Source organism: Equus przewalskii, chromosome 17 (assembly GCF_037783145.1).
Source record: "Equus przewalskii isolate Varuska chromosome 17, EquPr2, whole genome shotgun sequence".
Lineage (NCBI taxonomy): Eukaryota > Metazoa > Chordata > Mammalia > Perissodactyla > Equidae > Equus > Equus przewalskii.
Genome location: NC_091847.1, coordinates 52,762,488 through 52,777,122, shown reverse-complemented (window position 1 = coordinate 52,777,122; position 14,635 = coordinate 52,762,488). Strand labels below are relative to the sequence as shown.

Sequence of the window (14,635 nt, the reverse complement as noted above, 5' to 3'; positions counted from 1 at the left end):
CACTATGCATCCTCTCCTTCTCTCTCTCTGAACCCTTGTTATTACAGAATTCCTGCTCTCCTTGTTGGTGTTCTTTTGATAACTGGAAAGCATAATGGAGATAGCATTGACTCTGCCTTCTTTTATGGAAAAGAGCAGGTGAGAAGAGTTTATTGTTAGCTCGCTTCTTGAGAATGTCTCTTTTCAGCTTGTTAATGTATTTTGCTATAGTTATAGTAAAATTAATTTTGGAAATCTATTCCAACTTACTGCATATCACTAGTGATCCTGTGTCACTTTGTTAAGTCATACCTTAAATGTGGTAAAGATTTTACATGTCTAAGTCCGTTTTTAGCTGAGGATTTCCAAATGTTTGAAACTTAATTGGGTCTTCTTAAACACACTTAGGAATTATGTTTCCTCTACCGGAGGAAAGAGTGATTAATTTAGTAAAGTATAAGCAGTATACTTACACTAGTAGCAGTAATAGTATAAGCCAACTTCTTGACTTTCCATCCTATCGTAAATATAAATTTCAAAACAAAAAGTATCTGGGAAAAAGTGTGCTTGAAAAGCTATGGAGTAGAAGGTTTGTGAGACCTGCTAAATCAGAATTCTCCAGGTGTAGGGCCCAAGGATGTGAGTTTTTAAAAAATCTCCTCGAATAATTTTGATTTCTTATCCTTTTTTTTCTGTTTTCTAATTTTGAATTTTTGGAGTTCTTGTGAGAATAAATAAAATCATACATATAAAGGACTTAGACTAGTGCTGGCATATGGTTAGTACTCAATAAGTATTAGCTATAGTTATTGATTTTTAGTATTATTACCATAACAAAGTCTCCAGTTGAAGTATGCTTGAACTGTGTATTAAAGCAAGCAAAAACTTTGAAGTAAAGAAAAAGTCTGTAAGCAATCATTTAGGTTACTTGTAGAGGAAACCAATGTCATTGATGTATAGCAAAAGAAGCATCTAGAAATCTTACATGATTACAAGCAAACCCTAATTTCTCTACAAGTAACTTACATCCCTTCCATACTCTTACTCTTTTTTTAAGAACCACTGTTCTAGAGCATTTATAGCTGTGGAGATATTGCATTTTCCACCAAAAAAGCACACTTAACCTACTCCACTAAGATTATCAAGATGGGATTGTGAAAAGTGTCCTAACGTCTTTTTGCACCGTTGGCAGATGATCATCACGGCAGTCACCCTGTTCTGCAGCATTGCCATAGCCGGCATAGCGCTCATGTGTATGAACCGCACCACCCAAGCGGGACGCTATGAGGGTTTCGACCAGTCTCAGGACCACAAAGCAGCAGAGCCTGGAAACACTGCTTTTGAGGAGAGTCCAGTGCCAATAACTGAACCCGAACTTTTTACAAGTTCTATCCCAGAAACAAGTATGATCCTTAAATATAAGGGAGCTCTTACATGACTGTATGGCATGCATTCTAAATGTTTTGTTTAAGGGAACTTTCTTAACCATCTTGAATTATCACCAGTATTTGTCAGATGAGGAACTTGAATCATAGTCAATAATAGAAAGAGCTTGAAAGTTCATTAGATTCTTGTTTATAAATCTTTTGTGAGGATAATCTTTTGTTAAATCCTAAGACTTCCTGGGACCTGAGATTTTAGAAAAAAGCAACAACTGAAGGAAGGCCCTTTCTAGGAACTAAGCACCTCCATTTGTTAATTTAACAACATTGTATCAGGCAAGCACCATCAATAAAATGAAGGAAAAGCAGGGTTAATGGTAAAAGTCAGGAATTGGCAAACTACAGTCTGCAGGGCAAATCTGGTCCACCATCTGTTTTTGTATGGCCAAAGGGTTAAGGATAGTTTTTACATTTTTTTTTTTTTTAAGATTTTGTTTTTTCCCTTTTTTTCTCCCCAAAGCCCCCCAGTACATAGTTGTATGTTCTTTGTTGTGGGTCCTTCTAGTTGTGGCATGTGGGACGCTGCCTCAGCATGGTTTGATGAGCAGTGCCATGTCCGCACCCAGGATTCGAACCAACGAAACACTGGGCTGCCTGCAGCGGAGCACGCGAACTTAACCACTCGGCCATGGGGCCAGCCCCTAGTTTTTACATTTTTAAAAGGTAGATGAAAAATTTTAGAAGACAAACATTTTGTGACACTTGACAGTTATATGATCTTTAACTTTCAGTGTCCAGAATGTTTTATTGGAACACAGCCACGCTCATTCATTCGTGTGTTGTCTATGGCTGCTTTCACGCTATGTTGTAGAGTGAGTCGTTCAGCAGAGATCCAGTGGCCTGCAAAGCCTAAAGTATTTATCATCTGGCCCGTTACAGAAAATGTTTGCCAGCCCACGGTGTAAGTGAAAAAATCCTAACTAGTAACTTTGTTAATAAGTGTTAACAGTAGTTATGAGGTTTGCTTCAATTCATGAAGGGAACTCAGCAATAGGGTATGCATTTTGGATTCACTGGTGCATGTGGACATTTCATAGACATAAAACATTGGCTAGGAGGCTGGCCCCGTGGCCGAGTGGTTAGGTTCGCGTGCTCCGCTGCAGGCGGCCCAGGGTTTCGTTGGTTCGAATCCTGGGCGCGGACATGGCACTGCTCATCAAACGATGCTGAGGCGGTGTCCCACATGCCGCAACTAGAAGGACCCACAACAAAGAATATACAACTATGTACTGGGGGCCTTGGGGAGAAAAAGGGAAAAAAAAAACCCAAAAAACATTGTGCTAGGAAGTGTAAATGACAGTACCTATTTTGTTTAGAGAGTTTATGGAGTAGAGAGAAGACTAATCTTACAACTACTAGTTTAAATGTCAGTAAGTAAAGGATACAAAGAGAGAGCAAAAAGATAAAAAAACATTTTAACTATCTTTATCTGAAAAGGAAGAAAATCCCACAAGTCTTGCCCTCTTACACTGCCTCCCTTCTCCCTCTTTCCCTTCCTCCATCCCAAACCATAAGTATATAACTCAGCGGTTAAAAGCGGGGGTCTGGAGCCAGACTGCCTGGGTTCAAATCCTGACTCCACAACTGGCTGCTTTCTGATCTTGGGCAAGTTCCCTGTGCCTCTATTTCCATATCTGCTGATAGTACCTACTTCATAGGCCTGCGGGGTCCTAACCACATAGGACTGTAGTTTGCCAGCTCCCTACGAACACCATCATCCCTGCTTCAGGCAGGCCTCCTGTAGTTCATTTGATTGATGGCACTCGCTAATTTCTTTGTTAGATCCTTTGTGGGTATATCATCAAAATTTCATTCTTTGGAGCCCTCTTGACCATTTTCCCTTTTAAAATGGAAGTTCAAGTATTATATTTACATTTTCACTAAAATTTTAAAAGCTGTTTTCCCTAAGTCTAGAGTACTTTTCTGATCATGCCGAATCCTTTGTGGACTCTTACATTTATCCCCTAAACCCGTCTACTGTTTTCAGGCAGGCCTTGAAGACCACCACTCTGGCTGGCCCTCTGTGTCTTCTTCTCCCACGAATGTTTCAGAACTGGCTACAGAAGGCCTGACAGCATGTGTGGGGAGCCCTAAACTAAGTGTCTTAAGTTCAGAGACTTTTGCTGCTACCTCTTTACCTGTTTTTAAAAACAGCAAATAAACTGTACCATAGATGTTCCTTAAATCCTGTCGCCATCATCTCCAGCAGGAAAGCTAGCTTGCCCCGTTGGTATAAATAAATGGAGGTTCATGAATAAACCCACTAGACTGTAAGTGCTGTGACTGACTTGCCCATCATTATAGCCTCAGCACCTAGCATGGTATCAGGCTGACTGTGAGTGTTTAGTAACATTCGTTAAATGACAGATAGGTGGATGGGTAGATAAGATACACCATGATTTTCTGATGCTACCCTGAAAACTGCCATGCAAAGTACTATTTGTCTATTCACCCATGTTCCTAGGTAAAGGTTTTTAAACCTGTCTGGTTATTTTCCTTCCCTAAATCCTGTTCTCTTTTACTTTGCTAGTGTTATTAACACATAACACATTAGATGTGCAGCCTGGCCCCCTAAATTTCAATAATCCAAAATAGTACCCTCACCTCTGCCCCTTGCTACACATTTGTCAGAGACCTATGATCTGCACATGTTGCAAGTGTGGAATTGTGATTGAAAGGAAAATTATTTTAATATGAGAGCAAATGTTCAGTTATAAAAGAAAAGGCTAATGGGCTACTTCTATGTCCTTATGTTTGAAGGAAAAAAATGCCATACACTTTTCATGGTGGCCATAAGCATGTGAGCATATGCATGCATGTGTGTGTGTCTGTGTTCATGTTTGTTCCCTATATGTATGTCATTGGAATTGGCTGGCTTTATGTCTGCTTTCTTAACAGTTTTACCTTAGTTGATTTTAGCCTTCAGCTTTCTAAAGATGAGAGGGCTGGGCCAGGTGATCTCTGTATTTTCTTTTCTATGATTCTGTGGTTCTATTTTAACCTTGAGATGGCATCATTATCTTAAATTAGAAAGACATTCATAATAGGTTATTATAGATTGTAGTTTTTATACTTTGAAATCTTTTTTTGTTTTTAAGAACACCACAGAAGAATTAAAGCACATTATCAATGAAAGCTTCAGCCTAGGCATTATTCCTTTTTCTAGCATGTTAAATTTTAATACAGTTTATCACTAAAGTTATTATTCTACTATAATCCATGTCAAGAAGTGTCATGTCTGTATATGTGTGAAATGTTCTAAAGGATACTGTGCGTAGTTCTCTGACTGTATAGAGGAAAAATGACAGCTCTGTAGCAGATGCCTCAGTGTGACTTCTGTAAACCAGCAAGAGATTTGCAGCAATACATATTTGAAAAGAAAAAAGAATATAGTTGTTTTTACTGCATCTTCTAGACTAGTATGAGATACGTTCGTTTTTTGTTTTTGTTTTTTTGAGGAAGATTAGCCCTGAGCTAACATCTGCTGCCAATCCTCTTCTTTTTGCTGAGGAAGACTGGCCCTGAGCTAACATCTGTGCCCATCTTTCTCCACTTTATATGTGGGACGCCTACCACAGCATGGCTTGCCAAGCAGTGCCATGTCCACACCAGGGATCCAAACCGGCGAACCCCGGGATGCCGAAGCGGAACGTGCGCACTTAACCGCTGCGCCACCAGGCCAGCCCCGAGATACGTTCTTGAAAAAAGTGACTCTTGAGCTGAACTTTAGAGGAGGAGAGGATTTGGATGAATTAACAAGTGGGAATTCCATGCATGTCACACTAGGCCTGGTGACCCAAATAAGCGTGGTGTTTGAGGAGAACACTGAAGAATTGTCGTGAAAGAAGGGAAGGGCCTTTGCTGAGTAGTGGGGATGGTTGGATAGGGAAAGAGGGGCCAAGGCCTAGAGAGCTTTCAAATTCAGGCCAGGGAGTTTGAATTAGCTGCAGTAAGCCATAGAGCATTAGTGCCTGTTTTTGGGGCGTGATGAAATAAAAGCTGTATTTTAGAAAAGTGTTCAAATTCTTAGTTCCCAAAGCACAGAGGAAACTAACAAACCAGCATGGATAAAAACTTTTTTCCTTGTCTCATACAATGAGGAGACAATATGAAAAGGAGCTAGTCCTTTGTCTGCCACTCTTTAAATGTTAACTTCTATAAGCACATTTGAATACTTTTTGATAGATAACATATGAAAACATTTCCACTGAGGCTGCATGGGAAGTGTGTGTGTGTATGAATGGGTTTTTTTTTTTTGTTTGGTTTGGTTTGGGTTTGGTTTTGTTTTGTTTTGTTTGGCATCTCTTGAAGTTGTCCATTTCTGTGGTGGCTGGGCTCTACCCTCACATGTTATGTTATATATATAGGTTGCTGCTCCTGCTCCATGGGAAATGGTGAATTACACTGCCCATCCACAGAACCAGTAGCAAACACAAGCACCAGTGGGCCTATGACTCCTTCATTTGAGAAAAGTAAGTGCTTCTGGGCCATGGGGATGGGCCTAAGGAACAGAAGATTCCTTATCCTTATGCCTTAAGAGAACTCTCCATAGAATTTCTATAGAAGCTACACTGTTTATGTATTCTCAAATAAGATGGGGGAAAGTGCTAATAGGATAATAATTATGCATAGATAGAATACTCATTGAAAAACAGATAAAATTCTCATAATGTTGTAATAGGTATAATAGTATTATACATACACACACACATAAATTTCCCACTAAATTTAACCCAAGTGATAATTCCAAGAAGTTTGCCCTAAGCACCATTATGTTTTTGGCCTTTTTTCTTGTTTTAGAAGCTGAGACTTTTCCACCACTCCCTTCCTCCAGGGCCAGCATCAATTAATTAGTGCTTAATTATATTTGAATCCATATCCTTCAAATATACCCTCTCTTATAAAATAAGAAGAATCCTTAAAAGTAATAACCCTTTGGCCTATAGACTAAGAGACTGAATTCCATTTGTGTTCTGAATTTCACATTGAAAACAAATACATTTACGTGAAATTGCAATGCACTTTCAGTTAATTCTGCTTATTTATAATCACGCTAGAAAAGGAAATCCCAAAAACCCCTCTTTGTGATGAAGCATATGTCACCTGTATTGTTGCTAAAGGCATTATGTTTTTATATAAGAAATGTGAGGATGATAAGAAATGATATATGTAAGTCACTTAGCACAGAGTGTGGTGTACATAGTAAATGCCCATTAAACAGTCGTAGCAGCGGTAGTTGTCATTATTCAGGTGGGGTTTGTATTTGGCTGCTCTCTGCTGGCTAGGAATGAATGGTAAATAGAACTCACTTTTCCACAGAAGGAATATAAATATATCAGATGTTGGGCCTTCACTGACTTTCTGATAGGAAACCCCTTTTGGCATTTAGTTGAACAGTCAGTTTTAATTTGTGCACCACTTTTATAAACTAATGTTTCTTTACGTCAGAATTCCCAAGGCCTACCTCCTTATTTTCTTTTCCCTACACAATATACCTAATAGTAAAGTCCATTGACAAATTCAACGTGTAATTTGATTTAAACAGCTTTTTTTTTGCCTCCCCAAATCTCTTTATGCTCTGCTTATCTGTCATTTTCTTCATTAATAATCCTGATTCCTGAAAACTCTTTTAAATTGTAGGGCCTTCTTAGAGTTTCTGATCATATTTCATAAAAATTAAATAGAATGAGAGCCATCATATATGGACTTATCTGCTCGTATAATTTCCTCTTATTTCCTAAGCCTGAAATAAAGTCTAAAGAAAATCAAACTATGGATAAATGAGAATTTTAGAGTTTAATGATATAATTAATTCCTCATGCCCAAAACATTGACACATCACAAAGGTAAAATAAATATTGCCATGTGTAAGAAAGGCAAATGAAAGACAGTAAAATTTATTTTTATCCATTTTTGTAGTATCTGTACATAACATTTTAAGACCAGGTTTACTATATATACTGCTAGAATTTTTCTACACCAAGATATACACAAATAATTCTTATTAAAATAGAATCCCTACAGAGACAGTTGGGCCGCCTACTTTCTTACTATTGAGCAACATTGTGAGCCTTCCCCCATGCCGTTGGCTGTTGTGCTAGACCATGTTTAATGGTTATATATGTCCTTTCCTAAGATGAGGGCTTAGGAAATACAAATTGTTATTGTTAGCTTGAGGGTCAGAGCTATACATTTTTTTTATCACTGACTTTTTAAAATCAGACTGTGTATTAGTCTAGACATCTGTTTGGTAACAGTGTTTTCCCCTGCTTTTGAAGCCATATGTATGGTGGAGCTGAGGTAGGAAACAAAGGTCTCTTGTGAAAGGCCCCTCACCTCTATTTTAGGCCAGGGAAATCATACCTGTGATTTGGACTTGGTTCCATGTGTGAACAGAACAAAGTATATAATATTTTTTATTTGGTTCCTTAAAGGTCTCTTCTAAGGTAAATTTTAAATTCTTTCATAACAGGCAAGCCAGCCCTGGTGGTCTAGTGGTTAAGATTTAGTGCTCTCACCACCGCAGCCCAGGTTTGTTTCCTGGTCAGGGAAATGCACCACCCGTCTGTCGGTTGTCATGCTGTGGCAGCTGCATGTTGCTGTGATGCTGAAAGCTATGCCACCAGGGTTTCAAATATCAGCAGAGTCACCCATGGGGGACAGGTTTCAGCAGAGCTTCCAGACTAAGATAGACTAGGAAGAAGGAACTGGCCACCCACTTTGGAAAAAACTGGCCATGAAAACCCTGTGAATAGCAATGGGGCATTGTCTGATAGAGCACCAGAAGGTGAGAGGAGGACACAAAAAGACCCAGCAGGGTTCCGCTCTGCTGTCCACAGGGGCGCTAGGAGTTGGAATCAACTCAAGGACACTGACAACAAGAAATGAAAGGCAAGGGGTAGTAGTAAATTTGTTTTACAGTCAGCCAAAGTAGCGTATTCATGAGCAGTATGTAGATTTATCACAGGTAAAACTTGAGTTTTTAATTTAGCCTTAAAAATATACATATATGGGGCTGGCCCCGTGGCCGAGTGGTTAAGTTCGCGCGCTCCCCTGCAGGCGGCCCAGTGTTTCGTTGGTTCGAACCTGGGCGCGGACATGGCACTGCTCATCGGACCACGCTGGGGCAGCGTCCCACATGCCACAACTAGAGGAACCCACAGCGAAGAGTACGCAGCTGTGTGGCGGGGGGCTTTGGGGAGAAAAAGGAAAAAATAAAAAATCTTTAAAAAAAAAAATATATATACATATATGGGGGCCGGCCCAGTGGCACAGCAGTTAAGTTCGCACATTCCACTTCAGCGGCCTGAGCTTCACCCGTTCAGATCCAGGGTGCGGACATGGCACCGCTTGGCACGCCATGCGGTGGTAGGCGTCCCATGTGTAAGGTAGAGGAAGATGTGCACAGACGTTAGCTCAGGGCTAATCTTCCTCCAAAAAAAGAAAAATTTATGTTTTATATAATATTATATATATGATATATATATTACATTGTTGAATAGTGTAGAAAGGAACTATACTACTCATATTTTTTCAGATAAAAATGCTTGACAAGTACAACTCTCCTGAAAGAACATGAAGGAGCCTTACTGGGATTTCATCTAAAATAATATACTGATTCTGAGCTGAATGTGCATATGTGGTAGTTTGCGTAGGAAGTCATTATGAATTTAAAATGCATCCAAATAAAAAGCTCTGATTACAAATTGTTGTACTTACTGTTTTATAGATGATCATTGTGTGAGCCGCTGTAACTCCCAGAGCTGCATCTTAGCCCAGGAAGAAGAGCAGTATCTACAGAGTGGAGACCAGCAACTGACTCGACATGTGTTGCTGTGTTTACTTCTCATTATTGGCCTGTTTGCTGTAAATGTTTCTTCTGATTTTGTTTTGGGGCCATTTCTTTAAATGTTTGGCAAAGGTTTTATTCAGGCATCTGGGAGAAACTTAGTCGCTACTTCCCAGGGCAGGTGGCAGCTAGGCCATCTGAATCCTAATCTTGAGCTAAATGTTTTGGAGGGAAAAGAGAATGGATAATTCCCATTACTCTTTGCCTAAGTGCTCCAATAGCTTATTTTGCTTAGAATCACTCACTCATTCTATGGTATCTTCCATGATGGAGGAGGCCCACTTATTCCTAACGTTTTCCTTGATGACTTCAGTGCATAAACACCTACATAGTCTCTCAGAAGATACTCCTCAGATAAATAAACTTTTAAAAATAATTTTAAATTATGAAAATAACATAACCAACTTCATACGATTGATACTTACAAAATAGAGAAAAGAGGAAAAATATCGTTCATACTACTGCCTTCTATTTTCTAATACATTTTTCATGGTTCTGATGATACATACAGATTTATATCCTGCTTTGTGACTTATGTCAAGCATTTTCAAATTGCTATATAGTGTCCATAACCATTACTTTAAATGTCCCCTCAATAAACCATCGAGGAAGATACATTATAATTTACTCAACCACTTCCTTATGGATTGTTCCTAATTTTTCAAAATGCTCTAATAAACATCTTCATGCAGTATATTTCCTTATGATAGATTCTCAGAGTTGGAAAACCTGGGTCAAAGAGTATAAATATTTCTGTGCCTTTGGATGCATTCTACTAAATTGTTTTCCAAAAGAGTGGTATAGATTTGTAAAGTACTCTCACCAGCATTGAATATTATAAATTTTTTAATTTGATAATTTTATAGGTGAAATATAGCATTTCATTTTTCAAATGCATTTCTTTGATTCCTAAAGGGTTTTTTTTAAATTAGTTTTATGTCCTGTTTTGTGAATTATCAGTTATTATTATGTAATTCTTTGAGATGGTTCAAGTGTAACTTGCCTAGAGATGGGAGATGGACCATATAACCTATGAAGAAACCCTCTTACCCTTTTGACACTGGGATGCTTGTTACAGATATCAGCCAGCACCATTTTCACTGCTGTTTAAGAACAAAAATCAAAAAGTAAGAAGCGCTGCCAAGAATTGCCGCTTAGTGATGTGATTGTTTTCATTGTGTAGAACTAATTTTAAAATCAGTCCTGTCTTAGGTTAGCCGGCAGTCCTGATATATTATGTAAGCTTCTGTATTATGGCTCATGTCTTCCTGCTTCAAATCTGATCAGAATAGATGCTGTTTGAATGACATCTGTCAAGAGGAGAGGTTGAAACCCCTTGTTCGAAAGACAAAGCCTCTACATTCTCTCCGTGTTTTTCCTTTTAGTCTTTTTTTCCCTAATTATTAAGTAGATAAGTTATTGTACTGCGTTCTGGATAGAGAGAAGTGATTAGCTTGCTTCATTTTAAAGTACTATTTTCTCCTTCCGTTACAGAATCTTTCCAGTTGTTTATGGTGGCTGTTCAACCAAGAGCCTGGAAGACTGTATGTGGAGTTACAGTTTTTCTGTGCCGTGTTTAACTTTGGCCAGGTATTTACCTACAGAGAACTTGGAGGGGTGTTCGTTTTCCTGGATGGGTTGATTGGGGGTGCTGGTGCGGATGTTGTTGTTTTCTTTTAAATCAAAAGGGTTTAGTTTGTTTGCCAGCTGCTGGTATGTGTGACAGCTGACAGCTGCTGCCTATCTCCTAGTAGAGATGAATTATTATATTGGTTCAAGTCATCAGAATGCACGCGGAGTGTTTCAATCAGAAATACCAAATCATTTTGCTTTGGTTTTGAGATAAAGCACGATAATTTAAGCAGGGAGAAGATGTTCCAAGTTCTTTTTAAATTTTGTGGTGGTCTTAATAAGTTACTTCAAGAACATGACTTACCTTCTCTGAGCCTTTAGTTCAGCCACTTAAATTGATGCACACCATTTCAGTTATATTTTGATGTTTCTTGAACAATAAATACTTAAAAAAAAAATACTTTAAAAAAAAATCATGTGGCATATAAATCAGCTTTGACCATGGATAGCAGTTGCCATTCCTTGAGAGTGTACTTCCTACATGCCAACCATCGTGAAGCATTTTACGTTAATTATCTCATTGAAACATCACAATAATACCTGCAAAGTAGACATGATCATCCTTGGTTTAAAAATTAGAAATTAAAATTCCATGAAGAACTAATATAATAGGTGCTGTTATCTTTGTTTATGTCACTATTAAAATAGATATTTAAGGATAAGTGACATTTTACATATTGGAAAAATATTTCTTAGGTGCAAATTTCAAAATATGATTATGTCTTCAATTCCTTACTTTTTAATTAGCGAATGTTAGTCCCCAGGTTAAGTATCAGATTGAAAAAAATAATGTATTTGAAATCACCAGGTTTGCGTATTAAATCTGAAATAATTGGCCATACGCGTTAGTTAACATTTATCAGAAGATGCTCCTGCAAGTTTTTCCCTAACATTAATTTCTTGAAATAGTTCCAGTGTGTTTTGCCATTATTGTAGGAGCAAAAATGGTTATGTCTAGACAGACAAGTGCATCCCAAGGGCTACGTGATGCCCACCTCTCTCCGTGATACTGTTTAAGGTCTGATTTTGTATCCAAGAACTATAAAATGCCAGGTTGAAAAATCAGTCTCCCTGAGAATTTTGCATTCAAAAAGCCCACTCCAAGCTGAGCCATCCCAGGACTAGGACTGAGAAAGCTTCACAAACAGGCTAATGCCAGGAATGTTACATTTGAAATGCTGCCCCCACAATTTATGGCTCATGTGCTTTCAAAGGATGGAGAGAGATACAAACCCCCACTCCCATCCCATCTTCTTGGGGAGCTGGTGTCGTAAGATCATTCCCTTTCGGTTGTTTATAGTTTGGGGGTGAAGAAAGCTACGTCCTTCATATAATATACTGCATTCTCCATCCCACCTCCCACCAACCTGCACTTAGATCCTTATCCCGCTGTGCCTGACAAATGGCAGTTTGCAGCCTCCTGTCTCCCCCAGGAGTCCTCATCATCCTGATCTGTGGCTGCTCTCTGGTGCCGTTTGCCTCATCACCCCTAAATTCTTCAAACCCTTTCCCTAACCACTAGCCTATTTCATTTCACATAAATTTTATTCAGTTACTGTATTATAGTCAGCTATTACAGCACTTTTAAATTCTATAATTTCTGAAGTTTTAACAGAAAAATAATAAAGAAATACATAAGCACAATGGGAGATACATTTTCTTTTTAAAAAAGGGATTGTTTTCTTTTTAAAAAGGGGATAACAAAGACCTATAGCCCTTAAACGTTTTCATTTTTCCCGTAAGCTAGCATGCAAATGTGGCTGCTCCGCGCTGCTTCGTATCACCGTCCTAATTAGTTGGACAGATGATTGTGAAGAGGCAGCCAAGTATAGCAGCTGCCCCTGGGCACTGAACTTCAGAGGGCCTGCCTCGTGTGTTACATTTCAAAGGTTGCTCTCATCCCTGTAGGTTTGCTTCCATAAGCACTATATTTGGTGACTTCCATAATTTTTCTGTCTTCACAGTTTCTTGTTGAATTCATAAAATATAATTTTTTTTCCTCCATAGGGATTTATTTCCTTTGGAATCTTTGGATTGGACAAACATTTAATCATCCTACCTTTCAAAAGAAGGTAAATTTCCTTTTGAAGTAAATCTGTATTCGTAAAGGTGATAGCAAAGCCATTCTATTAAGATACTGATATTTTTAAACTTTTAGTAACTGCTAGGAGACCACAGAAAGGTTATCTGTTGATTCCTATATTTGCTGTAAATAATTGCAGAGAAAATATTGGAAGAAATGTTATTAATCCAACATTGTAATTTGCATTTTAATAAGAATGGATGGACACTGGCTTCTATCTATGCCATTAACTGGATAAAGTTGTTAAAAACAAAATGCATTCGAGTAAATTTGAAGATCTAATTGGCTTTATTAGGTGATTCACGGGGCAGCATCCCATCTGGCAACTAGCAGGCACTCCCAGGGATTGTACAAAGTGGAAGGTTTTTATGGGGCAGAACGGTGGGGCAGGGGAGCTGTTAGCAAAAGGAAAAAAAGGGTTATTTTTAGGCCGGGACATCTTATTTTAGGGGGAAGGGACAGGCAAGGGTTTTATCATGCAGATTGCCTCTTCTTCCTCTGGGAGATGCAGAGGGCCCACCTGATGGTTAGTGCTGACCAGAAAATTCCAGACTGGCTCATTAAGATGGCGTTTCGGGGGGAGGTTGAAACCGCAGTAGATGAGGGATTAAGTCTAGGTTTGGTGTCATGGGCCCTGGGCGTGAGTGACGCCATTTGGGCCTGTGCTTTTTCAAAGTAAAATGAAACTTGAAAATGTATTTAGAAATGGAAGTAGTAGGTGGTATGCCCCCAAAGTCTGTATTTGATTGTCGTTCTCCTTTGACCACAGGATTTCTCTTTCTGTCAAACTGATAATTTATAGAAAAATCAAGTTTTCTTCTTTCTAAACTTTTGGGTTTTTTATTAGCTCAATAAAGAGTTTCTTTGAATTCAGATCAGGAATTTCTTTATGAAAAATAATGAAGTAGGGATATTCCAGCTTGGGGGTGGGAGGAAGGGGGGGCAAATCCTTGTACTTCCTCATTTGTTTTCAGAGTCAAAATTAGGAGAAACTAGAAGTGCTAATGGAATTTATCCTACCAACTATATAAAAAGTGCCTAGCAAATGGTAACTACTTTCTTACTTCTCCTTCTGTTTCTTTTTCATCATCATTAACATCATCAATATTAAGATGTAGTTGCTAGGATCATAATCCTGTCATGAGGGAGGAAAAGCGTAATAGGAAAGTGATTGAACTTAGTTATCAGTTTCATAATCTTGATCAGTTAAAATAGTCAAGAGATCTATTGTCTAGGCTGGCAGAAACAGAACTGTTCTGTGCTCCAGATCCCAGTATTTGTCTCTCTGATACTGAAATTGGAAAATGATTAAATAAAATACTTGATGTCTGTAAGTTATTTTTGCATTTTAAAACAGTAGAATGTAGAATAAGGAACTTCATTTTTTGGTGGAAACTGAAATGGGTCTGGATGCTTTATCAAATGTTCAAGTTCCCCACCCCACCTCACCCCCAGCCCAGCCTGCTTCGAACAGAAAACTAAATGCAGGTTAAGTATGTTTCTGCTTCAGAGACTCATGATGCCTGGGTATTGTAGATGACAGCCTTGGTAAATGACAGTTTTGGAACAGCCATGGTGATGATGCAATAAGCAGGAAGGAGTTCTCTCTCAGTGCTTTTCCTTCCTTAAAAATGGCCTCCTTACATTTTG

At 38.6% G+C, this 14,635-nt stretch overlaps 1 protein-coding gene across 7 annotated transcripts in view; it reads left to right on the top strand.

Moving 5' to 3' along the window:
* GPR155 (G protein-coupled receptor 155) overlaps window positions 1–14,635 on the top strand; it is a 41,360-nt gene that overhangs the window by 21,785 nt on the left and 4,940 nt on the right. For all 7 annotated transcript variants that reach the window (XM_008528268.2, XM_070581570.1, XM_008528269.2 and 4 more), the window contains 6 exons: window positions 48–138; window positions 1,172–1,382; window positions 5,789–5,893; window positions 9,151–9,287; window positions 10,765–10,860; window positions 12,910–12,974. In XM_008528268.2, the coding sequence (XP_008526490.2) occupies window positions 48–138; window positions 1,172–1,382; window positions 5,789–5,893; window positions 9,151–9,287; window positions 10,765–10,860; window positions 12,910–12,974 (705 nt within the window). The remainder of the gene's footprint in view (window positions 1–47; window positions 139–1,171; window positions 1,383–5,788; window positions 5,894–9,150; window positions 9,288–10,764; window positions 10,861–12,909; window positions 12,975–14,635) is intronic.